Here is a 26,691-nt window from a genome sequence, read left to right as displayed (position 1 = left end):
GATCGGAATGAGCACTTTGGATTGCGGATGGGCATCGGATGGAGCTCAGGAACGCCGGCGGACCACCTCCAAGCGTCTCTGATGGGAATCGGAGTCGCCGATTGGAAGACCACCCCCAAATCGGCGTTGAAACAGAGAAGAACAGAAATGCAAAATTCCCCGGAAGAAACACCCACCGGAAGCTCCAGATGATCGGGATGAGCTGCCGTAAAGATTATCACCGAGGTAGAAGCTTGAGAAGACGATTGGAGAAGAAATCAGGGTCGGAATCCGCTGGAAGACACGCGCCGGGACTGAGCTGTGCGAAGGGGATCGACGAAGAAGCTGGGCACTGTAGCTTCTCTGTTTTAAACAGATCTCAGATTTGAACCAACGGCTGGGATCAATTTGGAACTAAATCAACGGTGAAAGTTCATCTAAAATCTGATCTGAAGGTACTGATCTTGATCTAGGGTCTGGATCTACTCTCCCTTAGGTCGGATCGATCAGATCATCACTGGATGGCCCAGATCGGCCCAGTCTTCATTGAACGGCCCAGATTGTTTCGGCCTGGATCAATGGCTAGATGAACTCAGATCTGGATCAAAACTTCTGGATCTTCATCAATGGCTCATATCTGCTCCTCATTAGGTTGGATCGGCCAGATCTTCAACGGATGGTCCAGATCTCTCCTATTCTTGATGAATGGCCCAAATCGACCCAAAGCTTGATCTTGTCGTTTAAACTCCGATTCGAGCCCAATTTCGGTCCAATAAATTCAAATCCAAGATCTTTTGATGCCTACAAAATAATAATCAAATATTAGCATCAAATAGTACCAAAAATAATATAATTTGCAAATTAAGTCCAAAAATACACACAATGCACAAAATATGATGTAACCATGATTTAAAATATGAAATCAACATCAAACCATGCATATATGAATCAAAATAATGCAGTAAAATCATGGTTATCACTGTGACGTGGCAATTGATTGGGATGAAGCCCAATCAATTTGGAGCACAGTATATAGCTGTTGCAAGCGATTTCCTCAACAGCTTTTCGCCCGATTCTTCTCCGACGACTTCATGCAAATTCTCCACTGCTTATAGTTAGTTCTTGGAGGATCTTGGAGACAAGTGCTGATGCACTTCCAAGGTTCAAAAGACTACAACAAGCAATAAGTAAGCAAGAAGAAAGAGTTCTCATTTGTATTCTTGTATTTTTCTTCTTGTGTGTGTTTTATTTTGTTGCGTGGATTTGTATGAGGCTTCTCTGCCTCCAGTTGCGATTGAGAAGGAGTGTTTTCATTAGTGGAAAGTATGTCATGTGTGGATACTTGGATTAGACACCTCTTCTTGAGGTGGATACCAAGTAAATCCTTAGTGTTAGCGTTGTGAGTGTGTTTCTTGTTGTTTATTCCACTACACATCATCGAAGAAGCACATCAACAAACGCGACGAGCTATTCAACCCCCCCTTCTCTAGCATATTTCAACCCTAACAAATTTGTTGATTATGAATAGCCAAAGTTAGAATTCAACCTCATATTATTTCAGTGATAAATGGGAGTCTTTGTTTTGTTGGAATCTCCATGACACAAGCTGAATTACCTTCCCTTACAAATTCTGAAACTTTATCTTGTGAGTGTGATTTTTGAAATTGACCTCTTGAGTTCTTGAATTCAATGTCTTAATTACCATGTGCCAAATATTTTATGCAGCTTCTTCATCAGTTAAAAGCACAAGTTAAGTTTTTGCTTAATCAGTGACAAGTGATGTTTTACTCTTCTCTAGCCTCTTGTGACCAAAATATGGAATCTAAATTCTGAAAAAACTATTTCATGGAGTTGAGTGCTGAAATAAGGAATGTAGAAGTTACCTAGTGTTTAATTTGAAATCTGAATCCACTTATACAATGTGAAGGTATTCCTAAAGCTATCCAAGGAATAAGTACTCTTTGTTGAGGAAGAAAGAAGAGAAGGAAATAGTGGCTGGAAGAGTATCAAGTAGAGAGGATATTGTGCCAAGATTCTTTAGTGGTTATAAAATTGAAGGAGAGTTTAGCTTAATCTCTTGTTTTGGCATCGACAAATGGCGCTCCTCATTCCCCCTCATAAATTCTTTGATATATCTCAAATTAGTTAGCTCATCAGGTTTATTCTTCCAATACTCTCATTTTCTTACTTTCTCATTGCTTTCTTTTATCTTGTCATTTTGCTTGCTTTACTTAATTCATTTTGACTCGATTTCAACTCTTTAATAAATCCTTTTGATTCATGCGTGCTATGTTTTATGGTGTTGGAGAAGTAGAAAACAAGTAAGCCTATGGTAGCGAAATGTTGTGAGTTGTATTGAGTGAGCTCCACTTATACATACTTGAGTATGAGAGTTAGAATAGGTGAGTACGTTGTGAGATTACATTTTGCTTAATTTTTAAATTGGATTGAAATCACCATACCTACTGATTATTGTTTGGATTGAATTCATAATTGTTTTGATCTATAGATGGTCTTAATTAAATTTCTTTTATTATCTTCTAGGTATTGCTAGGGAATTATTATGGAGATGATTTTAGTTGTTTCTTTATTTTGTTTTCTTGCCCGGGACATGCAAGAATAAGTGTGGGGGAATTTGATAACTATCATTTGGGCATGATATTTTGATTCATATAAGCAAATCATTTGATCTTCTCATGTGTTAATTCCATGTTTATATCACATTTCATGAGTTGTATTCATTTGTGGACTTAATTATAAATTATCTTATATTTATGGTATTTGATGTTAATATTTGATATATTCTTTGTACACATCAAGGGATCATGGGTCTGAGTCAGATAAAACCAAGTTGGGATCAAATCTACATTCAAGATCTGAGGAGATCTAAGCCATCCATTAATGATCTATTCCATCCAAGTTAAAGAGTGGTAGATCAGGGCCATTGATCAAGATCTAGAGCTTTTGATCTAGATCTAATGTGATCTAGCCGTTAGATGGTTGATTAGAGCCATTCGTTCAGATATTGATCAGATTTAAAAGGGATGAGTAGCTACAGTGTTGGTTCGTCAACTTCTACCGAGGTCAAGGCTTCCCTTCCTCATCCATCCTTATCTCCATCAGAAGCTCTGGCCACCATCTCCCTCACCCGATCCACACAACGCCCCTCCATTCCATGAGTTCACCTTCCATCACTGATCGTCAAAATTCTATCCATCTACTCGAAGAGGTTAAAGGGATTTTCCTTCCTCTTGTCATCTACTATCCATCAACTACCAGCAACGCCACTTCCATGTCCACCAGAATTCTTATCAATCGCAACGCAGGCTTCCATCTAGTAGAATAGAGGATCGTTGATTTCCTCAACCATCGCCGCTGATCTTTTTCTTAGATTTGAGATGAGACAATCATTGAGGCTATGAGGGAGGAGGGGTTTTTCCATCACCTTCTAACTTCTGTGTCCCTATTCAGATCAACACTTAATCATCTTCGATCAGATTTCCTTCTGAGTTCTTCATCGCAGATTCAAATCAGAACGAGTTAGGGTTGACTAACTTGTGTTGTGAGTTTAATTTGGTTGTCAATTTCCCTACATTTACTTTCTTGAACAAATTCCATGGGTAATCCGAATGATTGTTGCTTGATTGGTTAGGTGATTGTTTGTTTGTTACATGTTCTTGATTGAGTTAGCTATTATTCTGGGTTCTCTACCTCAGTTCAGTAGTTTGGATAGTTTGGATGCTTTATTTCTTTCCAATTTCATGATTTGATTGTATGTGTAGTATATTTTCCTTTATTTTCTCTCTTATGCATGTAGTAGTTAGATATTGTCAATGTTTAAGTTCTATTACATGCTTTATGCTTCTTAGGTTAGTGGAAATCATAGATTAGGTTAAATAGGTTGTCTTTCATTATTAAAAAAAATGTTATTGGAGAAATAGCCTTATTAGATTTTTTGAGAATTTTAAAATTTTTTTAGGGATTTAAACAGAGTCTGTATGACTCGTTTTGAGGTGATGAATCAGTGGGGCTAAGTGGAGGTCTATTTAGAATATCCAAATTAAGTGGGAGTTGATTAAGAGTGAACTTAGAGTTTAATTAAGCTAACCCTAAGTTTATATTATACATTTTTCCTAATTCTTTCTCCTCTCTTTATTCCTCTCCCGAACCTATCGCGTTATCTCCTCTCCCTCATGCATCACCCTCTTTCCTAATTTCACCTTCTTCTCTTCCCCCTCTCTTGGTTCCAATCACGTCGATCACCGGCAACTGGGCATCGATGCCAATGGCCACAAAGGGGTAGATCACTGCTCATGTCGTCCCTGATCTGTAGCCTCATCGAGCGCCGGTGTCGGGATTCTTCATAGCTGCAGACACCACCTCTTCCTCCCAACTACACCCGCAGGTCACATCTCCTCATTTTCCTTACTGGCGTAGATTCATCAATCGCCATAGACTCATTTGGTTGTCTCAGCCCCGAGTCACGACCTTGCACGGGCTAACTTTCGACCAAGAGGTGGGGGGGGGGGGGGGACGGAACCCTAGCTCCCGTTCATTATCGCAACAACTGTTCACCTTCCATACTTCGTGATCGTGCCCTACACGGCGCTTGGCTCAATGACACCATTGTTGTTCAATGATCTAGGGCACCCGATCGGACTTGAAGCTTGGAGAGAAGGCAAATCATAAGAGTATTGTCTTCTCTGCGGGCTCGAAGAGGAGAGTGCAAGTTCTACACAGAGACTTCATAGGATTTTCCTTGAGCATCTATGGGTTTGAGTGGTTTCCTCTTCATTACAACAACCTCGGGTTTCTTCACCGACTGGCTGTAGTTCCGGATTGAGGTAAGATATGTATAGAATTGGATTAATACTAAATTAAATGCATTGTTTTGCTTTGCTGCATTAGATTGATTCCAGTTCTGAAATTGGAAGTGTTAATTGTGAGCAAAGGGTTGGCTCATCTCTAGAATTGAGGTTATTAATCTGTATAGCTTGGTTAATGAGTGATTAGTAGTTTTAAGACATGGATTAAATGAGATGTTTGTGGATAATTGGATTTGATTAGTGTGATGATCAGTGGTGACTAATTTTGGGTGGGATTAATTGAGGTAGATGAATTATGTAAGGTTGATTTTGGATGTTTAGTAGAGAGGATATAATGGATTAATTAATAGATTGTGGATTATTTTGGATTTAGGAGTTGGATTAAGGATGGATTTATCATCTAATTGGATCTTTAGATAGAATTAAACATGTTTACATAATCGACGCAGGATTAAATTATGGGTTTAGCTAGTTGTTGTTTATGTGATTAGCTAAACTATACATCATGTGATTTGTAGGACAGTGATTTGAGGTGAGCGTCTTGACGTGGGATTGGTTTATCACGATCGACAAAAAAAAAGGTGGGTATTTCCTCCTTGGCCTCTATGTAGTTTTTCTTGAACTTAGTGCATGGTTTTTATGTGATGGATTTGGTTACTTTATCTTATATTGTGTTCATTTGTTGCTTTCCTGCTTGATACTTATGCTTGACCCTTGGATGATCTATTTAATTCTTATACAGTCTGCACTTTGGTTATCTATACTCTGTTGTGTATTTACATGTAGAGTATGTATAGTAGGGAATATTTCGTTGGTTGTGTTTATATGCTGAATATGCATTTGATGAGGTGTGTATACATAATTGATATGTGTTATAGAAGTATGCTAGATGATTGTCCATTTGTATGTCGTGTATATATTTGTCTAGTGTGGTGATTGGAGGAGTTGCGTTGATTGTATATTTATTGTATATACATGTGTCTGGTGTGTTTTACTAGAGGATATATGTTGGTTGTACCTATGTTCTGTGTACATGTGTCTAGTGGGATAATTGGAGATTTTTGGTTGATTATACATGTATAGTTGTGTACATGTGTTTGGTGGGATATATGGAAGTATTATGACGATTATACTCGTGTTGTGGGGTACTTATATGGATTTAGAGGTTGCATTGATGATGATTGTGTGTGTGTGTGTGTATATATATATATATATATATATATCATGTTCATCATTCATTACATGATGTTGATCATTATCTCCCTTGTGGTGTGAGAGAGTCGTCAGTCGACTATAGTTGCCCATTCGGCCACTGATGGAGAGTGGTAGCTAGGGGTGGAGCTAGTCCTATTCTATTCACTCGGTCACTCAGTATTTTGTCTGCCTCAACCACTCTGGAGTAGTGGGTCTAGAGGGCTCAGTAGTCAGGAGGCTAGTGATGTGAGTAGTCAGGGACCCTGATGCTATGTAGTTAGATAACTACTAGTGAACTGTCTACCTTGACCACTCTATAGTGGGCTGGAGGGTAGTACAGTTGTCACGGACCCAAGCCTCTCGACCATACAAGGTGTGGTGTCTAGAGAGGTGGTGGGGGTGACCATGGAGCATACATGCGCATTTTGCATATGATGCATGGTGCATCTTTGGAGATATATTTGCATACATGCCTAGTAGATACTAGTTGCATGTGATTGTGATATGTTGCACTTGTTTGAGATATAATTGTTGCATATGATTGTCATGCTACATACATGTCATTTATTATACATGTATATGCTGTCGTATATATTGCACAGGTGCAATGGGCAGATCTATTACTGAACTGTTGAGTTTACTGATCATTATACCATGTGTCAATTCCATATTGGATATGTACTTATCATTGTGTCAGTTATGGTTTATACAATTAGTATGTCAGTTATAATTATGTTTTTGGTCATTATGTCAGATATGTTTAGGTGCATAGGTTATGATAGTATGATCATGTTCTTTATTCCCTACTGAGACTGTATACTTTGATCTCCATTGTTTTATATAGACCATGCACTATCTTATCTATTACTCGATGAGTGACCCGCACTCACCACCGCATTTATACCTTTATGTTTTCAGGTAGTAGGTAGATAGTTGGTGTGTCGCTTGGAGTATCCTGTCTGCCGGTCCTACATTGCATTAGAAGATGGTTTCACCTCGCTTTTGTTTTCTTTTATATATTCTTTATTATTTTGGCGTTGTATTTGTGTTTAGCCATATGACTATCTTATTATTTTTGGTGTTGTATTTGTGTTTAAGCCGTGTCGGCACGCGTTGTATCTATTTGGTTTGGGTGGGATTTTCTTTCATTTTTCGCTGTATTTTTAGTGTAGCCGTGTGAGCTGTTATATATATATATAACTGCGTGGTTGTGATTATTTTGTTCTAGACGAGTGGGCTGAGTTTATAACTGCGTGGTTGTGTATATTTCAGTCATGTGGGCTGATGTATATAGTTGTGTATGTATATATGATTCATATTATCACTAGTACAGCGGAGATGTTGTCAAAATTTTATCGGTAGGGACTCCTTTGGGGCGTGACATGAAATCCTAGAGTCGGGGACTCTAGGTGAAAATCCTGGTGGTCACGAACTAGGTGAAAGTCTAGACGGGTCATGGAGCAGACATCTAGTATGAAGACCTGAAGTCTCAAGCGCTGAGCAAAAGTCCAGACGATCTGGATGACTAGTCTGGCAAAAGGTAAACTCTCCTTAGAATAGGTGAGGACACGTTCCCCAAAGAGGGAATAATAGGTGTCAGTTTGACCTAGGGTTTCTGGTGAAATCTGAAAGAATCGGATAGTCCGATGACTATCAAAATCGATTTTACTTCACATGTTATCTGCCTAGCTTCTAATGCCTATTTTGCAAGGAACTAACATGTTATCAGTTGAAGAGTCAGCCTTGATTGATCGACCAAACCACTGAGTGAATAGATCAGATTCCAGCTTGCGGTGAAGTGCTGACCAAGGGATCGATCGACCAAACAGGGTGGTTCAGTCGACCGAACATATATTAGCTTCGGACTGGGTTGATCAGATCAAATAAGTCAGAGATCATCAGTGGGATCGCTCGACCGAACATAGGGATCTGTCGATCGAACGAAGACTCTTATCCGAGCAGAAGCATGTGGACAAGAAGCTGAGGAGGTTCTGAGGGTTTGATCGACTAAACACCTGGATCGATTGACCGATCAGCGTCGAGTCAAAGACTGATCCTGAGATTAGTGGATCTGGATTAGGTCTGGCTCAGCTATGAAAGGAGGGTCAACCAACAGCTTTGAACAACATATTCAGAGCAATCTTCTTACGTGCATGCTGCTTTGGAACAACTCAACAACGCCTAACTGCTGCTCTGACAATCAACGAACTACTAATCATTTGTTGTCGATACACTTTATTTTTAATACTTGTACTTACATATTTGTAAAGCCTTTTCAGTTCTATATTGATTGCCCAACAAAAGTGATCAATGATCATGGGCCTTGGAGTAGAAGTCATCACAGGCTCCAAACCAAGTAAAAGAAATTGTGTTAACATTGCTTTTGTTTTACTTGTTCTTTATTCCGTTGCGCTTATTTTGTGTTTTTCGAAATGAGTGAAAAAGCTACAAGTGGCATTCCCCCCCCCCCCCCCCCCCCTCTAGCATGTCATCGATCCTACACTAAGTATTTAGCTAATTTTTTTTTTAAAAGAAAAAATCTTTTCCAAGCTAAGTATTTAGCTAAGTGTTTTTTTAAAAAGAAAACCTTTCCAAAGATAAGTATTGCTAAGTTTTTTTAAAAAAATAAAATATTTTCAAAGTTAAGTATTTAGCTAATTTTTTTTAAAAAAAGAAAATCTTTTCAAAGTCAAGTATTTAGCTAAGTTTTTTTAACAAGATTTTTTTTTTTTGCAAAGATAAGTATTTAGCTAAGGTTCTTTTAAGAAAAGTCTTTTCAAAGCTAAGTATTTAGCTATGTTTTTTTAATAAGAAATTTTTTTCAAAGTTAAGGATTTAGCTAAGTTTTTTTAAAAAAAAAATCTTTTCAGAGCTAAGTATTTAGCTAAGTTTTTTTAAAAAGAAAATCTTTTTAAAGCTAAGTACTTAGCTAACTTTTTTTTAAGAAAAGTTTTTGAAAGTTAAGTATTTAGCTAAGTTTTTTTTTTTAAATAAAATCTTTTCAAAACTAAGTATTTAGCTAAGTTTTTTTTAAAAGAAAATCTTTTTAAAGCTAAATATTTTTTCAAAGACATCCTTTTCAAAGCTAAGTATTTAGCTAAGTATTTTTCAAAGACATCATTTTCAAAGCTAAGTAGTTTTCAAAGACACTATTTTTAAAGATAAATATCTAGTAAGTTTTTCTAAGAAACTTTTCGAAAGCTAAATACATTTTTTCGAAAAGAAAAGTAAAGTGCTACTTCTAGGAGGAGCTTAAAGGAAAAGATTAAAAAGTTAACTTCTCAAATTGAAAGTTTTTTTTCAAATTTTCTCTCTACTTAATAGTTTTTGATATGTGTCAAAGGGGGAGAAAGGTGTTAAAAGTAAAGTAAAAAGCCTTTTTTGAGAAAAGTAATACTTAAGGGGGAGTAAGTAACATTTTATTTTTTACCTTGAAAAATATTACTTGAAATTTACTTGGTATTTATTCTACTTTATCTTTTTGAATGATGTTTGTTTTTACTTAACTTTGAACTATGTTGTCATAACCAAAAAGAAGGAGATTGTTGGTGTAGGGAGCACCACACGATCGAACTTTTATTTTGATAATTGCAAAGGGTTCAAAGTTAAGGTTACTTGTTGTCTAACAAGTGTGAATTTGTTTTCCCCTCACCTGTCGCCGTCCCGTGCCCTACTTCTCCCCCCGGTTGAACTCCTCATCTCCCCTCTCCTTATTTCATCGATCCCTCTTCTCCTCTCCTCATCACCGACCTTCCTCTTCCTCTCCTCCCGATCCCCCTTCTGCTCCCTCTCCCCTCCAGCAACGCCAAACCACCGCTGGCCTTGCCGACACCGCAAGTCGGCGCTAGTCGACCATCAATTACCCGAGCCCGTCGCCTGTGCCCTAGTCGCCCTCTACCCCTCACGGTGATGACATCTCACTGTTTCCCTTTCCTCTTCCTCGATCTCCACCAGATCTCGAATCCTTCTCTTCACTGGCATGGATCTGTCGCTGATCCTTCTCCTTCTCTCGATTCCCCCCTTGCTAAGAAGCCAAACACCGACTGTGATTTGGCAGTAGGATACTAACTGGCTTCACTTAGTTTACTCTTTCGGCTGTTCGTTTGCCCAAGATCCAAGACCTAGTGCAGGACATCACCTCCTGTTCTGACACGAGGTTGCTGGTGTAGTTTCCAAGCATCTTTGATTCGACCAGCCCTAGGGATCAATTGGGAAGTAAAATTTTTTGTGTGAGACATTGTTTGATTAGTGTTTTGATTAATGCTCAGAGGGAATATGTTGATTAAGTTATAGGATGCTTGATTTGGGAATTTGCAACTCCACCTTGCTCTGGCCATTACTCTCGACAGAATGCACCTCCAGTTGTGAGCCAACAAAAGAGTTTTCAGATTGAGACGAGTTTTATTCAGCTTTCGGGTTATATCTGATTTATGTGGTAGATCATGTGTATGCTTGATTTGAGGTTGTAATTAGTTGTGATCTGATTGGGGTTTTGCTCTAACTTAGTATTAGGAATTTTATTTAGTTATTCTTTTGGATTTTGCTAAATAAAATATATATATTGTTTAATGTAGGACTCTGATTCGAGACGGGCGTCTCGACTTTGGATTGCTTGGTGCAACCTTCTTTTTGAGGCGGGTACCTTGACCTATCTATTTTAATATGTCTTGTTGATATGTTTAGTATATCTTAACAAGTAGTAATAAATATGTTTATATCTGCATCGGCATGTCACTATTTGTTTCCGAGCATGTTTTGTTTATTACTTGTTTAGCATTCATGCCCTGTTTACTATTTATGTTATAGAGGTATATGTGGCCCTGAGGGCATTGTAGAAAGTTTCATATTATCACCCATACAGGGGAGATGCTGCCGAAATTTCTTCTCACAGTGACTACCTGGGGCATGACAATTTATTTGGTATCAGAACCTAGTTTGCGAGTCAAATTGGACATTTTCGGATTTGTACAAATTTTCGTTATGTTCATGTTTTGGAATTCTGTTTCGGATTTGTACAGATTTTCGATGATTTTCTCATTTCAGAATTTTCGAAGTCAAAAAGGGGGACTGGACAGCAACGGAACATCTCCAGACAGCAATTAGGTAAAAGGTAATTATATGATTTTAGTTACTTGTTGTAATATCTGTGATATAACTTAATAGATATGAGGAGATCTACATGAGTAGCTGTGAGGCATGGTGTTGGACGACCACGTAAGAGGACTTTGGTATCTCTAGACTTTCCAGAGATTCCTACTGGATTTGAGCCTGTTGGTCAGGGACAGACTCAAGATACTGCGGGTGCGTTGGGTTCTCAGACCCCGATGGCTCCTTTAGAGGTACCTACATTGGCTGCACCCGCTGTACCCACCCCTACCGTATTTACGGTACCACCGGCATACCCGACACCTGCTCCGGTCTAGCCTACGGCGTACTAGGTACCATCGCCCCCAGTACCTACAGTGTACCTAGCACCCGCACTAGCGGTACTGGTTGCTCTATTTCCGTTACCCCCACCTATCGTACCTCCAGCTGCGGACACCTATATCGACCCTACAGTACCATTAGTGGTACATGCTCCAGTTTATGCAGCACCACCGGGAGTACCTCCCCTGGTCTATTCAGCGGTACCACCTGTAGCACCAACACCAGGGATTCTGCCAGTTCCCGCGACGATCCCTACCCACCTCACTAATATTGTCGCGACACGAGCCCGGATTCCAACATTGGCAGAGTCGATGAAGAGTCGATTCACACTATTCTACGGAGAGACTGATCCGAGCGTGACCTAGTCTTGGATTGAGACTATGGAGCGAACCTTCTTCTACATGGCTTGCTCTGAGTGGGAGAAAGCAGAGCTAGCTACTTTCCATTTACAAGATGAGGCCGACACCTGGTGGGTTACGCAGCGATCCATCATAGGCGAGCAGAACATTACTTGGGCGAGATTCAGAGAGGCTTTTGAGAGTCGGTACCTTTCACGGGCATATTGTTGGTGCGGGAAGCATTCGACGATCGAACCTGAGTTTTGATAATGGCAAAGGATTCAAAGTTAAGTCTTGTTGTTATCTAACATGTTGAATGAGTGTTTCAGGAAAGTCCTAACTACGGTTAGGTAGGTGAAAATCCTAGGGGGTGGTAACCCTAGGTCCTAGGGTCGGTAACCCTAGGTGGAGAAAAGTCCTAGCTGCGGTTAGGCAAAGGGAAAACCTTAGGGGGCGGTAACCCTAGGTCATAGGGGGTGGTAACCCTATGCGGAAAGTCTTGGCAGGTCGATGGCTTCAGGAAAAAGTCCTAGGGGGTGGTAACCCTAGGTGGAAAGTCCTGGTGTAGCGAACCAGGTGAAAGACTGGACTAGCCGAGAAGCGGATGTCCAGCAGAAAGTTCGGAAGCGTCGAGTGCTGAGCAAAAGTCCAATTGATCTGGAGGATCGCACTGGCAACAGGTAAATCTCCTGAGTGGAGTAGGTGAGGATGCGCTCCCCGTAGAGGGAACAGTAGGCGTCGGGTCAACCTAGGGTTTCCGGACGGAAATCCGAAGTCAGACCCGGACAGTCCAGAGACTGTCGTTTCTTAGTATCATATTCATACTGTTGTTTTATGCTAACTTTGTGGTGCAGGATATTGTTTGGGACTAACATGTCTTGCAGGTACAAAATAATGAAGTTTTCCCTCGGATGAACAGTGTTCGAGGCGCCTCCATGGAGCTTGGAGGCACCTCGGGTGCAAAGTTGGAGCTGGCTGCGAAGCACCCATGGAGGTGCCTTGGATAGGGTTTTATACCAAATCGTTGTCTTTTTGCCTTTTAACAACGATTTTAACAAAAACCGTTGTCTTTTAGTAATTTTTTTGGCCTATGACAACGATTTTTAAAAATCGTTGTCTATTTATGTTTTTTTTTTGGCTACGACAACAGTTTTTAAAGGATACGACAACGGTTTTTTAAAACTGTTATCTATGTGCGCTTCTTTCGCCGCTTTTTTCCCCTTCGCCATTTTTTGCCGCGGCGTTTTTTCTTTCCCTCTGCCCGAAATTTTTTGCCGCCGTATTCCATCCCTTTACCTTCTCGATCCAAGCCCCTTCTCCTTTCCTCTCCAAGCCCTAAACTCGTCGCCCCTTCTTTGCCCCGCCTCCTCTCTTCTGTCGTCCGCTTCCACCGCTCTGTTTCCACTACCACTCTACACCTCTGACTACACACTCGTAGGTCCTCCCTCTTCCCCCGCCTCTTCACCTCTTCCGCCTCTGCCCCTGCCGTCACAACCACCATCTCCGTCGGAGACAATCTTCCTGACGCCAATCTCTCCTACTTCGGCTCCGATGGGGAGCTCCAGACCGTCACCATCTTTGATCTCACCAAGAGCAAGAAAGTCATCTTCTTCCCGGTCCCGAGGCCTTTACGCCGACGTGCTCGCACAAACCCCCTTTCCTTTAAGGACAAGATGGACCTTACGTTGACTCCTGATTGAACGCATGCAACCTGCTGCTTCTCTTCCCACCACAAGTGACCAATATACTAATTACTCTAAAGATGTTTGTCTGCAGGAACAAATAATTGAGATATATATACCATAGCAAGGGCCGATTGGGGATACAGCGTGAGGCACGTTGCCATTCAATTAACTTTTCAGTGTATGACAAGGATAGAAGGAGAGGTGGTTCGGTAGTGCTCGTCCTTCCCCTCATCCACACCTCTTAGCTTTGAGCCTACCAGACACGTATCGGCCGTATTGGAGGGATAGGGAGATGGAGCTGTGTGGCTGTCCATCTATGCCTATAAGACACCCCCTCAGTCCTCCTTCCTTTGGGCATCCCTTCACAGCATTTGCTTTAGTAGAGCTCGAAGTTTCTTGAGAATTTTGTTGCAGTCGAGTTAGCTATCTAGTGTGCCTTGTGTTCATCATCAATCGACCATGCTGCCCAGAAGCCGAACACTGCCAGCCAGGATTCATGATAGTGTTGTAAGTTCCAATGCTTGATATGTACATCGATCTTAATTAGTTACATATATAATTAATGAGGATTAATTGGTGCATGTTCTATTTGCTTTGAGTTATTCACTGATTTGAATTTTAATTTGAATACTTGATGAAGAATGATGAGAATCGGAACCAGAGATCGTATCTGCAAGTGGAAGCACAGCCCAAGATTGATGAGGACACTGAAAGCCTAAATCCCGGCAAGTATAACTCCAAGTGCTTCGACGACGACGGGCGTCTCAAACACGGGCGTCTCAAACGAACAGGTTATAAGTTTACTTGACTTAGACTAATTAATATATATATATATATATATATATATATATATATATATATATTCTTGTTTCAATCCAATCAAAATATCTTCTGATTAAAAATTCATAATCATATATATTGGATGAAGAAATTAATCGGTCTTGAGTACCTTGGCACTCGAGATGGAGTTGGATCTGTCAGACAAGCCCATGGGCCTAGGCGTCCGATCCCAGCGCTATTCGTTGTTGGCAGAAGATGGGGTTGTCAAAGTGCTCAACTTGGACACCATTGCCCTGCTGGGGCCTCTGATGTGGGACTCAAGTTCCATGTGTTAAACCTCTTTATACTAGTGCTCGTACTCGTGATTCACTTTCTTCCTGATATATCTCAACATTGTATATTTCTAGTATAGCATGGCAGTAAGGAAGTATTTATATTGCATTTTGATTTTTTTGGTTGGTTAAATGATGTAGTCCAGTTTTTCTTTCTAGGTCTAAGATTTTATTTCTGTTTCTTTTTTTTTCTGAAAAGTCTTGGACCAATTGTCTTCTGCATTATATAGAGCCTAGTGGACCTGCAACAAATCAATCAAGCAAAGAAGAGGCTGATTCCTGCTTGATATTTGTTGGCAATGTGAGTTTTTCTAGTTCTCTGTTATCTAATTGTTGCTACTGGTTTACTGTGGGCATCACATGATATTTGCATATAATTTGATATTGTTGTCTTCTATATCTTGGATTATTTCTTAGTGGACCCTTGAGCCTTATTTATCCATAATTCTATGGACTAATCAAATTAGTTAAATTCACAATGTTTATTTTTCAGGTTATTGAATATTTTTCCTATATTTACAAATGTTGTCTTAGGGACCTCTATTTAGATACACTACTTCAAACTGTAATGATGTTGCTGTGGATGTTAGATTCTGGTATTATTTGGCATATTAATGCTTTGATTTACCTTTCCTCTTTTTCTTTTTTGGTGCCATATTACTTGAATGTGGTACATGCAAAGAGTGCCTACTATAATGTTCAAGTTCTCAAAACTGTGTTTGTGCTCATTAGAAGTTTGATAATTTGTAGTAACATTGTTATGGTTTGGCTGAATTTAAGTGGTTCAATGATTAAAATTTGGTATTATTGTCCTTGTACCAGACATCTTCAATTCGTCTTTATAGTAGATCCATACAAAAGTTATGTCCTATAAGATTGTACAGAGTAACATTGAACTCCAGTTACCGTTAGCTTGTACTTGAAAAAATTACCAAAGAAAAAAAAGGAAAAAGATTATTTAAAACAAAGAATTATTTGAAATATATATATATGCCCAAGTTACTGAGGATTCTCGACTTGCACCTTATTAGAATTTTGTAATATATAGTCTATGATAAGGCAATCTTTTTTGTTTGATACTTGTTCCGAATTGGATAGGGTTGTTGTCTTCTATTAGAGAATTTTGGTTTCTTATTCTTAGCATCAACAATCACACTGTAACTATTTGTCAATGATTGTTATGTTTTATACATATAGAATTCTTCTGAAACCTCTAACAGCATGTGATTTAGTAGCAACATCTTGAGTTGGGAAAGCCACTGCTAGATTGATACTTATGTTGATATTTCTATTAAACTGTAGGTTGATTATGCTTGCACCCCTGAAGAGGTTCAACAACATTTTCAGTCGTGTGGTACTGTTAACAGAGTCACCATTCTCACTGACAGAAACGGTCAGCCAAAGGGTTTTGCTTATGTCGAATTCTTGGAAGTTGAGGCAGTCCAAGAAGCCTTTTGGTTGCATGAGTCTAAGCTTCATGGTCGTCCAATCAAGGTTTGTCTATTTAATCTCAAGTATTTTTCTTACCAGCACACTTTTAAATTCTTATTAACAGCAACGTTGGTTTTTCTAACAACAAGATGAATGCTTTGTTTCAGGTTGCCACCAAACAAACCAACGTTCCAGGGCTGAAGCAGTTCCATCCTCTGCAACATAATCCCTACCCGATGTATTCATATAGCAGGCCTCACATGCCATCCTGATGTCGGGTTTGTGGACAAAGAAGCAGTCGCAGTTACCAGTGTGTCTCGGAAGGCAACTTTCTACAATGGACCAAGCTCTACGGACTTCATAAATGTCCATGATATTTTTCTTGAATGTGATCATGATTCAGTAAGCTTCCAGAAGATAATATAGTATTGTTTGATCAAAGATTTTGATGCATTACTTTTACTACCTTTGTTTAGATCATATACCTTGGGAAGTCTGTTGAACCAACAATATATGATCTTTTGGGTGATCAAGAGGTTTGTAATCTGGACTTTTCTGAAAACTTTGTAATATCTTCTTTCTACTTTGCTTCTTGGTTATTTTGGAATCTTTCTGCCATAATTTTGCAATGCAAGGTTGAAATCTGCTTGTTGAAAAATGGAAAACCATCATGGAAGAAGAAGAAGTTTCTTTGCTCCAAAGTCAGGTCTGTCTTCATTGCTGTCACATACAACTCATGCAGAAGTGTGAATTATTTTTTTTGTATTGTGGTTGATATAATTTTCCTATTCATGTTGGGTTAGGTTATATTTTTCTTTGCCAACCATTTTTTGGACCTCAGAGATATATTGTATATTTTCTATAACAATCTTGCCAAAAGATAAGGGTCATGGTATAATGAAGCTTGATGTCAATTGGTATTTAGCCAATAAATTAAAAATGTCATTAGATTCATTTCACTTTAAATTTATGCTTGTGTATGGTTGACTCTGATGAGATTTAGCAAATTGATGACTTTTTAAATATCTTTGATATCCATATAATAGCAGTTTAACAATTATACTGCTTGTTTTGGGTGGTACAACAACTTATCGATGTATAGTTGCCTTGATGCATCCTTACTATCTTGATTATATTTGGTTTGTCAGGTTGTTGCGTCTTAAGACTGGCTCGAGGTGATAAAATATGCTGGATTGGTCTGTGCTTAGGCCCGTCAAGAATTAATTCAAGATATGTTTAAGGTCTGGCAAGATTCTCAGCAAGGAACTCTTACTGGTGGCATGATAAAGTATGAAATACAATCTAAAATCAGTTTTAAATAGAATGTTGGTTTTCTTTTCCAATTTACCTGCCTAAGTAGAACATCTGCCATGCAATATCCAAGGAGCTACTTATTTCCTTCAAAAAGGCTACTAGATAAAAGCCTCAACGGATTATATTCTACAGGTATGAATCTTTGGAAAACTTAAAAAATACTTGATTGTTTAGATTAATATAGCAAGTTGTACATTCAAGGATGGAGTGAGTGAGGGTTAATTCTATCAAGTTCTACTATATGAACTAGATGCGATCAGAAAAGTAAATTTTCTAAGAATTTATACTACGATTCTTGTTTCAGTGTTTTTGTACTCAACATTCCATTTGTATTTCATGCTTGTGCCTCTCTAGAACCAAACTATCAACCTCCAATGACTTTTGTAGTGGTCCAAAAATGTCATCACACTATACTGTTTGCTAACAATCACGGTGACCACTAATTTGTTGATAAGAGTGAAAACATATTGCCTAGTTAGTTTAGTTGATATCATGGATGCATCATTTTCAAGATAATTCTATTTTGTATATTTTTTTAAACCTTGTTTTCTCAATGGAGCTTTCCATCCTTGAAATTCCAGGGTCTGTTGTCGATTCTAAGATAGGCCATCCTACTGAATTTGACTTCTACTTGTGCAGCCATGCAAGCATTCAAATAACTCATCTCACAACTAATACCTTTTGTATGATGTAGTTATTCAGGTAACTGTTGTAAAAACATGTGTGTTTATTATTTTTTCAGAACAAATTTTTTCATACATATAATAGTGTATTTCTTTTAATATCAATAGGTTGTTGATCTCCTAGTGTCTTATCAAAGGGGTAGAAAGATTGGACTTTTTGATAGAGCTGGTATGGGGAAGACTAGATTTATTATGGAACTAATGATCAACAATATTGGAAAAAGTTGGCATGAAAGAATCAGCAAGTTGGAAAGAGGATTCCAATGAAATCCTACAAGTTGAAGATTGTGATGGGATTTGGGTTGACAATAATTAAGTGCAATCCTACATGACATGAACCACCATCACAAATTTCTAGTCTTTTGGCTTTTGTTCATTAGTTGTAAATGGAGTTTATTTGTTTATTTGTATTGGGATAAATTTTATTTGAATATGAGACATGTTTTTTCTTTTGTGATTGTAATTCTTGTATAAGTAACATTTTGAATGATATTGATGTGGGGAATATTCTTTCTTGATTATGATTCTTTATTATATATTTAAATTGAAATCTTATATATTGGTATTAAGAGATAATAATTCAAAAGACAACAGTTTAAAATTGTTATTATTGTCTATCACACTCAAAGACAACGGTTAAAAACCGTTGTCGTAGCCCCAAAATTGATTGTAACTGTAGTAAAAATGCTCTAAATAACAACGGTTTTAAACCGTTGTCTTTTCATTCAAAGACAACGGTTTAAAACCGTTGCAAAACTGTTGTCTTTTCATTCAAAGACAACGGTTTAAAACCGTTGTCGTAGCCCCCCACTTTTAACAACACTGTCAATTACAACGATTTTAAAGGGTCTACGACAACGATTTTTAACTATTGTCTTTTAATATTTTTGTTGTAGTGATCCTACTTGAATTCAACACCTAGGTCTGCAGATTTAACATCTAAAGTGATAGAGACCTTATCCAATGAGTCCCGGATGAAGAAACGCAGCTGGAAGTTGTGGCCGATCTCCTCACCGCAAGCTACTGCCAGAACTGAACCAAAATCAGTCCAGCCTCTCGTCCTGGTATCAAACCGCAGATCCCACAGCTACCAAAACCCTAATTGAATCAATCCTCACCTCAACTTACCTCAATGGCGCAAACCCTCACCGTCGGCGAAGGAACACCCGACGGAGAAGAAGTATCCGATGAACACGGCTCAGCTCTATGCCTCAAGAAGACGGAATAGCCGTCTGGAGTACCAATACTCGCCACAATCTAGCTCTGGAGCAGACAACCCGACTCCAGTGTCACCGGAGCATAGATCCCCTCACCCAGCCGCGGATCCTTGCGCGAGGCTACTCTCCAATGAAGACTCCACCGTCGTGACCTCCGTTAAGGAGTAGAGAAGATGGAAGAATTGATCTGTGACAAAGCGCCGGCGCGATTAAGCCCTGAACAGCTGTCGAGCTCTCGGTGTGGTCGGCAATTTCGGGAGAAGAAGACACGGAGAAAGGGGGTCGGCGCTTTTAGGGCTTTGGTGGGGGTACTGTAGCTTCTTATAAAGGTAGGGTTTAAGTTCTTCCCAACCCTTAATTAGCCCTCCTCTAATGATGATTTCCAATACCATCTTAAGCCCAATAATTTATCCCCTTAAACACAGTCATACGTCCTCCAAATAAATCCAGAAAAATGTCTAAAAATTCCTGTAAATTATTATAGGTTATTTACTTTGTCGTATCTCACATTCTACCCCTCTAATAAAAATTTGGTCCCCAAATTTATAACACAAATATCGGACCATCGAAACCAAAGAACATCCTCCATTTTCTTGACGTACAACAAGTACCTCTCCAAACGATAAAGATACTACTATGTCATGCGTCTAGCGTGTAGGTAACACCCCCCGAAAAGATACTTGAGAGATGAACAAATGAGTCCCACTAGCATCTATTAATAGTCCTATAATAAACGTATAAAGTAAAATAATACCTCGGAAGACCGATCTCTCAGCTCCTTGTGCCTCCTCACGTGTGACAGCATAAACGCGACCCTCCTCTGAGCTCAGCTGAGGCATGCCTGGGGTGGTCTGTGCTGGAATTGAAGGTGCAGGAATCGACTGCTGATACTGAGACTGAGGCTGCTGCTGGTATGCTGAGTAGGGCTGAGGTGGATGAAAATCCTGCTGTACTGGAAATGCCTGATGAGAAAATACTGCGGCAGAATACCGTGTAGTCGCTGGTTCCTGACCTTGCACATGATATATCTGTCCCTGAGAAGGCTGAGGTCTCTGCTGACGAGGAGCACTCTGATTCGTTTGAGATCCTCTCTGCTGCCATGGCTGGGTGGGTCGATCTCCTTGAAAGGTAACTTTAGTAGTCTCTAACTGAGCCTTCAAAGTACATTCCCGACTCTCATGGCCCGGAAGCTTACAATAGAAGCATATCGAGTGATCCAACGGACAATCAGGCTTGAGGTGACTTTTCGAGCCGCACTGGAAACACCTGGTTTCACTATTACCATTCTTCCGATTTCTCTTAGGGGAACTAGTAGACCCGTCCATGGTGCGCCCTGATTTCTGTGGCCGAGAAGATCCTTCGGAAGTAACTTGCAAGTCTTGACCCTTATTCCCTCTCTTCTGCGACAACTGCTTGTCCTTACTTTTCACTGATTTACCTGCTGCTGAGTCATCTCGATAAACAGCGCACGATCCAAAACTTCTCGGTAGGAACTACCTGGAAAACCTGACATCTGGATCCAAATGTATGCCGCAAGACCCTGAGTGAACTGCTGCACACGATCATAATCTTGTGCCACTAAGTGAGGACAAAATTCTGCCAACCTACAGAATTCAGTATTGCTTGAGATTCAGAAATTCCTGGCGTCGAGCTAGACAGAAGGTCGCTGGGAAATATTGCCGCTCAAACGCGTCTCGGAACATCGCCCATGTGATGCGCTGCTCTCCAAAGATCGTCTTCTGCATGTCCCACCATGTGACTGCCTGATCCCGGAGATGATACGCTGCCAGTTCCACTTTCTCCTCGTCCGTGCAACTCAGGTACCCAAAGGTGCTCTCTAAATTCTTCAACCAACTTCGAGCAACCCAAGGATCTGCTCCGCCCAAATATAAGGTAAATCTGTCCTTGACGGACCTCGCTAGCAACGGTATCCGAGCTCTGTCCCTCATCCAATCAGTAGTAGCAGGAGTAGGAAATGCTGATGGTATCCCGGAGGGAATCCCCTGAGGCTGAAATTCCCGATTTCTACCAGATGGTATGACTGAAGGGATCTCCTGTGGCTGACGTCCCTGATCTCTAGGAGTCTGATAGGTCTGTCCCCGACTAACCGTCTCAACATCAGTTGGATCCCTAGAAGAATCCGCCTCCTGAGTCACTGGTTCTGATTCCTCAGCTTCAATGGGTTGTTTCCGTGGTCGTCCCGGACCACGACGAGCACCGATTGCCGACCGACCTCATCTCATACCTGATAGCAACAATCAATAAATACTACCAACAATTTATAACCATACTTATAAAACTTACAACCTATAACTTGGAGGTGTTCCGCCACTGCCTGATCCCAAATCCCAAAAAGTCACTTCGAGGAATAAAATCACGAAAAATCCAAAACGTACGAATCTGGCATCGTAAACCTATCGCTCTTATACCAATAAATTGTCACGCCCCGAGAGTGAGGTTGTCCGACGAAAATCGAACAACACCTCCCTTGTAGCAATGACAAATGAAACCGGTACACATCACCAACAGATAATACATGCAAATAAAATTACAACCACGCAGATAATATGCAGCCCACACGGCTGGAAAATCAAACACAGCGGAAAACAAAAATAACAAGTATAAAGTAACAAAAACTCACCGCGGGCCGGCCCGGCTTGACTCCTCGACAAAACAACCAAATACAAAAATAACAAGTCCACAACCCAATTATTACAATGCTAAATTCAAAGGTTTAACTCACAATAAAATGAAAACCAAAATCATAAACCGTCCTCGGAAGCGACGTGGGACCGGCAGTCGGGATCCTCCTCCAAGTGTACTAGCATCGCTATCAGCTACCTGGTGAAATTACCAATGTGGGTGGTGAGTATAAAGACTCAGCGGGTAATAGAATAGACAGTGCACGAGTATCATAAAGAACAGGAATACAAAAGAATACAGTCTCGGAAAGATAAATAGCAGATACTACTAGGTAAACAAAGTATATATCCATACCTGAAACCATATCCTAGGCCAACAGTGTAAGGTCTGAGATAACATAAACTGCTATAGTACTGCTCATAACTACCAGAATCACATATAAAGTATACTGAAATAGTAATTAGTGTCCAAGCATATATAACAGGTATGTGATAACAGAACTGCATAAATAAGCATATAACAGCATAAGCAAATATAACGAAAAAATAGCGTATGCACGGATGGTCACCCCGCCACCTCTCTGCACCATGACCCCTGTATGATCGAGAGGCCGGATCGATGACAGCTGTACCACCCAAAGGCCGCCACTACTCTCGAGTGACCGGATGGACAGTTGCATAGTAGCTGAATAGCTACGTTTGCGACTGGGGTCCCTGCTGCCCGCGACTCCAGCTACCACTACCCATGAGTGTGCGAGTGGAGGGCACGACAGGACAAGCGACATGCTCCAGCTACCACTACCCATGAGTGGCCGAGCGTGCGGCCCAAGCCAATGACCGTCTCAACCACAAGGGAGCCAAGGTCATCGGCGATGTATGCAATGACATGAAGCAAACAATGCAACAGTTACCATAAATATATAACAGAAATCATGTATGCTACATGAAGCCAGCATGCTCAATAAGAAATATGAATAAATAGTAGTCAAAGCAAGTAAACATGGTATCTGATATCTATCTATCCAGTATCTAATATCTACTATCTGGTGTTCGGTATCTGCTAAATATCCTGATTAGCAACGAGAGACTGTATAGATACAGAAACGAGTATCTCAAACATTGAGTGGATAAAGTATCAAGCACAAGAAATAAGACGAGTGGAGTCAAGATAAATACTACATATATGAAACTAACTCATGCACTAAGATCGATATCTAAAGAAGCAAGTCAAGAAGTACCTGCTTGTAAATGTAGGCTGAATCCGACGTCAATCTCGTCACGTCAACCGCCTTGATCAAAGACCTGCGTCAACGTATCGATTTTAACCATATACGTATAGAACCAAATAGTTAAGCCAATACTCAAAACAGGCATGCCAATCTGGGTTCCTTATCTAATTAAACCCCACACTGATCTACTCCAAAATGATTCCCAAACCCTAATTTGAGCCCTCAGCTCCCCCAATTCCTAACAAATCACTACTACCATAACAATTACCTCTTCATAAATGTGTTCCATATAAACTGATACAACCCAAAATTATCACATTCTTTAGCAAAAACCCTACAGCTATCAACTATCTAAGCATCAATCAAACAAACATCTCAATTATTCCCACACTTCCAATTTCTAACGGAATAACATACCTTACCTAAACTCCCCACTGTTGACTCACTGTCGAGAGATGAAATCACCGGCTCTAGCTCACAGGTACCGCCCGCTGTCGCAGATCCACATATAAGAGCTCCTACAAGGCTACAAATCATTGCAATCACACAATTCAGCACGCATCCTACTTGAATTCAACACCTAGGTCTGTAGATTTAACATCTAAAGTGATAGAGACCTTACCCAATGAGTCCCGGATGAAGAACCGCAGCTGGAAGTTGTGGCCGATCTCCTCACCGCAAGCCACTGCCATAACCGAACCAAAATCAGTCCAACCTCTCGTCCTGGTCGCAAACCGCAGATCCCACAGCTACCAAAACCCTAATTGAATCAATCCTCACCTCAACTTACCTCAATGGCGCAAACCCTCACCGTCGGCGAAGGAACACCCGACGGAGAAGAAGTATCCGATGAACACGGCTCAGCTCTATGCCTCAAGAAGACGGAATAGCCGTCTGGAGTACCAATACTCGCCATAATCTAGCTCTGGAGCAGACAACCCGACTCCAGTGTCACCGGAGCATAGATCCCCTCACCCAACCGCGGATCCTCGCGCGAGGCTACTCTCCAATGAAGACTCCACCATCGTGACCTTCGTTAAGGAGTAGAGAAGATGGAAGAATTGATCTGTGACAAAGCACCGGCGCGATCGAGCCTTGAACAGCCGTCGAGCTCTCGGTGTGGTCGGCGATTTCGGGAGAAGAAGACACGAAGAAAGGGGGTCGGCGCTTTTAGGGCTTCGGTGGGGGTACTGTAGCTTCTTATAAAGGTAGGGTTTAAGTTCTTCCCAACACTTAATTAGCCCTCCTCTAATGATGATTTCCAATACCATCTTAAGCCCAATAATTTATCCTCTTAAACACAGTCATACGTCCTCCAAATAAATCCAGAAAAATGTCTAAAAATTCTTGTAAATTATTATAGGTTATTTACTTTGCCGTATCTCACACTCCACAACATGAATATAGTCGTCATGATAAATCCACACATCCCACCAAACACATGTACACAACTACACACGTGTAATCAACCCAAAATCTCCAATAATCCCACTGGACACATATGCACAGAACGTAAGTACAATCAACATGTATCCTCCAATAATAAATACATCAGACACGTGTATAATCCACAACATACAATCAACACAACTCCTCCAAAAGTACATAACCAAACACGTGTACATACAACACGCAAATGTACGGTCAACATGATGTCTCCTAAAACACATACTAAGCTATGTACAGTCCACATTATATGCAAAATCAGCATGGTAAATCCAACCACTCGACAATCCCTACAATACATACTCTACACGCGTAATCACAGCAGAGTAGAAATCAAGAGTAGAGACTGTATATGATATAACTAGGACATCTCAAAGATCAAGCATAAGTATCAAGCAGGAAGGCAACCAACAAATACGATATAAGGAAAAGCAGCCTAAACCATCACATAATAGCCATGCACTAAGATCAAGAAAAACTACGTAGAGACCAAGGAAGAAATACCCGCCTCGAAAAGTCTCGTATCCCTCATAACCACCCCATAGCACGCTGCTCGTCCAGATCAAAGTCTTGTGTCATATATATATAATGTATCAAATTATATATATATATATATATATATATATATATATATATATATATATATATATATATATATATATATATATATATATATATATATATACTACGATGTATAAATCGTGTACCAACAGAACTAGTTATCCTTAACGCTTTAACTGAATCCAATTAGTGTCTTCTTCTATCAATTTAAATGGAAACCACTTCTCCTCTCCTAATTGTTTAAAATAGAACAACTCTAACATTCCATAAACAATTAGATTAAACTCCTACATGATTCACCTTTAATCCTCACCCATATCCATAATTTCCAATCCAAAACCCCTAATCTAATATCAACATGAACACAATACTACACACTAATAAATCTAAGCAAGAATAAACCCTACAACCCCTTAGAAAAAATTAATCCAGTAACTTACGGATCAGAACACAAAAGTAACACTGGGAATTGCCTACCTTGGTACTTTGGCAACAATTTTTGAAGCTTACAGCCCACAAGAACCTCTGCTATCCTCTACCAAGAACCCTACATGAATTTCTTCCAAGATCAAACCCAAAAACCTAATTGCAAAGCAAATTTTATGTGCTGACAGAGTCTTACTCACCTAAACCAGGTCTCAATTTCCCAAGCCGAGACTCCCACAGCTTCGAGAATTGGAAGCAAGACAGTGACGCATAAGCACTGTACCAACTAACCCCTCCTCTGATCCAGAATAAGAAGCTTATCAAGATCGAAGTTAACTAAACAAGATCTTTGAAGCTTTACGATTCTGAATGAAGCCTACCTTGATCGAGTGCCTCCAGATGGTGTTGTTCCGATCTGATCCAGCAAGTGTGGAGCTGCTGATCAAATTACAGTGAACAAATCATAGAGAAGAACAAGGAGAATAATCGGCTGGGGGCGATGCGATTCAAACCTTGTTGTGCCCTAGATCGGATCCCACCGATCGAGCGCAAAAATGGTCGAGAAGGCGATCACTCCACCGGGGAAGGCTTGGGCAGCATCAGCCCCTTCAAAATTCTGGCGACAATCCTCAGGCGACGCGGTGAGGCCGAAACTATCAGGGAAACCGTCGGCGTCGGGTCGCCCGTGCGCATGAGAGAAATCGAGAGAGAGGAGAAGAGGATCGAGCCACTTGGTAGCCAAGAGAGCTACGCGTTGGAAAAGTCGCTGCCGGCGGTGAACTCACGGTGGCCGGCGATCGGGCGAGGAGGAATCGCCGGAGAGGGAAGAAGGATTTTGGGCGCGATGTGAGGAGGACGAGATCGGGAAAGGTAATCGGACTATTAGGGATTAATAAATATTAGGGATTAATAAACTTAGGTTAGCTTAATTAACCTCTAAGTTTATTCCCTAATCAACTCCTATTTAAGGGATATTTCAAGCAAGCTTTACCCGAACCCATAACTTCGTCCCCGCAAAAAAAACCCGTCGTACGAGCCCCGAAAAATTCCTAGAAAATTTCTAAAAATTCTGAAAAAATTCTATAAGATTTTCCGTCCAATAACATTTATTATTAATTTTACGATATCTTACAGCTATTCACCCTCCCCCCTCTAGCGCGTCTAGATCCAACAATTGGTAT

The 26,691-nt window shown here is 40.3% G+C and overlaps 1 protein-coding gene and 2 long non-coding RNA genes across 6 annotated transcripts; 2 read left to right on the top strand and 1 right to left on the bottom strand.

Annotated features, from left to right (window-relative positions):
• Window positions 1-3,052: 3,052 nt before the first annotated feature.
• On the top strand, window positions 3,053-7,326 carry LOC122021604. Its single transcript, XR_006122583.1, has 4 exons — window positions 3,053-4,384; window positions 4,625-4,823; window positions 5,324-5,386; window positions 6,918-7,326. It is a non-coding gene; the product is annotated as an uncharacterized LOC122021604 (long non-coding RNA).
• A 5,716-nt stretch (window positions 7,327-13,042) lies between these two features.
• LOC122018652 (polyadenylate-binding protein 2-like) lies at window positions 13,043-18,322 on the top strand. Of its 2 annotated transcripts, XM_042576037.1 has the most exons (10): window positions 13,043-13,956; window positions 14,090-14,240; window positions 14,792-14,862; window positions 15,864-16,055; window positions 16,160-16,394; window positions 16,469-16,528; window positions 16,628-16,698; window positions 17,141-17,280; window positions 17,946-18,008; window positions 18,098-18,322. In XM_042576037.1, the coding sequence occupies exons 1-5, from the start codon at window positions 13,909-13,911 to the stop codon at window positions 16,262-16,264; spliced, it is 567 nt and encodes a 188-aa protein (XP_042431971.1). In that variant the 5' UTR covers window positions 13,043-13,908; the 3' UTR covers window positions 16,265-16,394; window positions 16,469-16,528; window positions 16,628-16,698; window positions 17,141-17,280; window positions 17,946-18,008; window positions 18,098-18,322. The 2 variants fall into 2 exon arrangements, with proteins under 2 accessions (XP_042431971.1, XP_042431970.1); XM_042576036.1 differs by having other exon boundaries at window positions 16,469-16,698.
• Window positions 18,323-21,985: 3,663 nt separating this feature from the next.
• On the bottom strand, window positions 21,986-26,380 carry LOC122018497. 3 transcript variants are annotated; one of them, XR_006121793.1, is made up of 8 exons: window positions 26,023-26,380; window positions 25,891-25,945; window positions 25,711-25,808; window positions 25,562-25,631; window positions 23,700-23,762; window positions 23,495-23,603; window positions 23,087-23,150; window positions 21,986-22,047 (listed from the first exon to the last, which is right to left on the bottom strand). It is a non-coding gene; the product is annotated as an uncharacterized LOC122018497 (long non-coding RNA). The 3 variants fall into 3 exon arrangements; XR_006121794.1 differs by having other exon boundaries at window positions 21,992-22,047; window positions 23,500-23,603; XR_006121792.1 differs by lacking the exons at window positions 23,495-23,603; window positions 23,700-23,762.
• Window positions 26,381-26,691: the final 311 nt, after the last annotated feature.

Source organism: Zingiber officinale, chromosome 9A (assembly GCF_018446385.1).
Source record: "Zingiber officinale cultivar Zhangliang chromosome 9A, Zo_v1.1, whole genome shotgun sequence".
NCBI lineage: Eukaryota > Viridiplantae > Streptophyta > Magnoliopsida > Zingiberales > Zingiberaceae > Zingiber > Zingiber officinale.
This window is presented reverse-complemented; position numbering and strand designations above follow the sequence as displayed.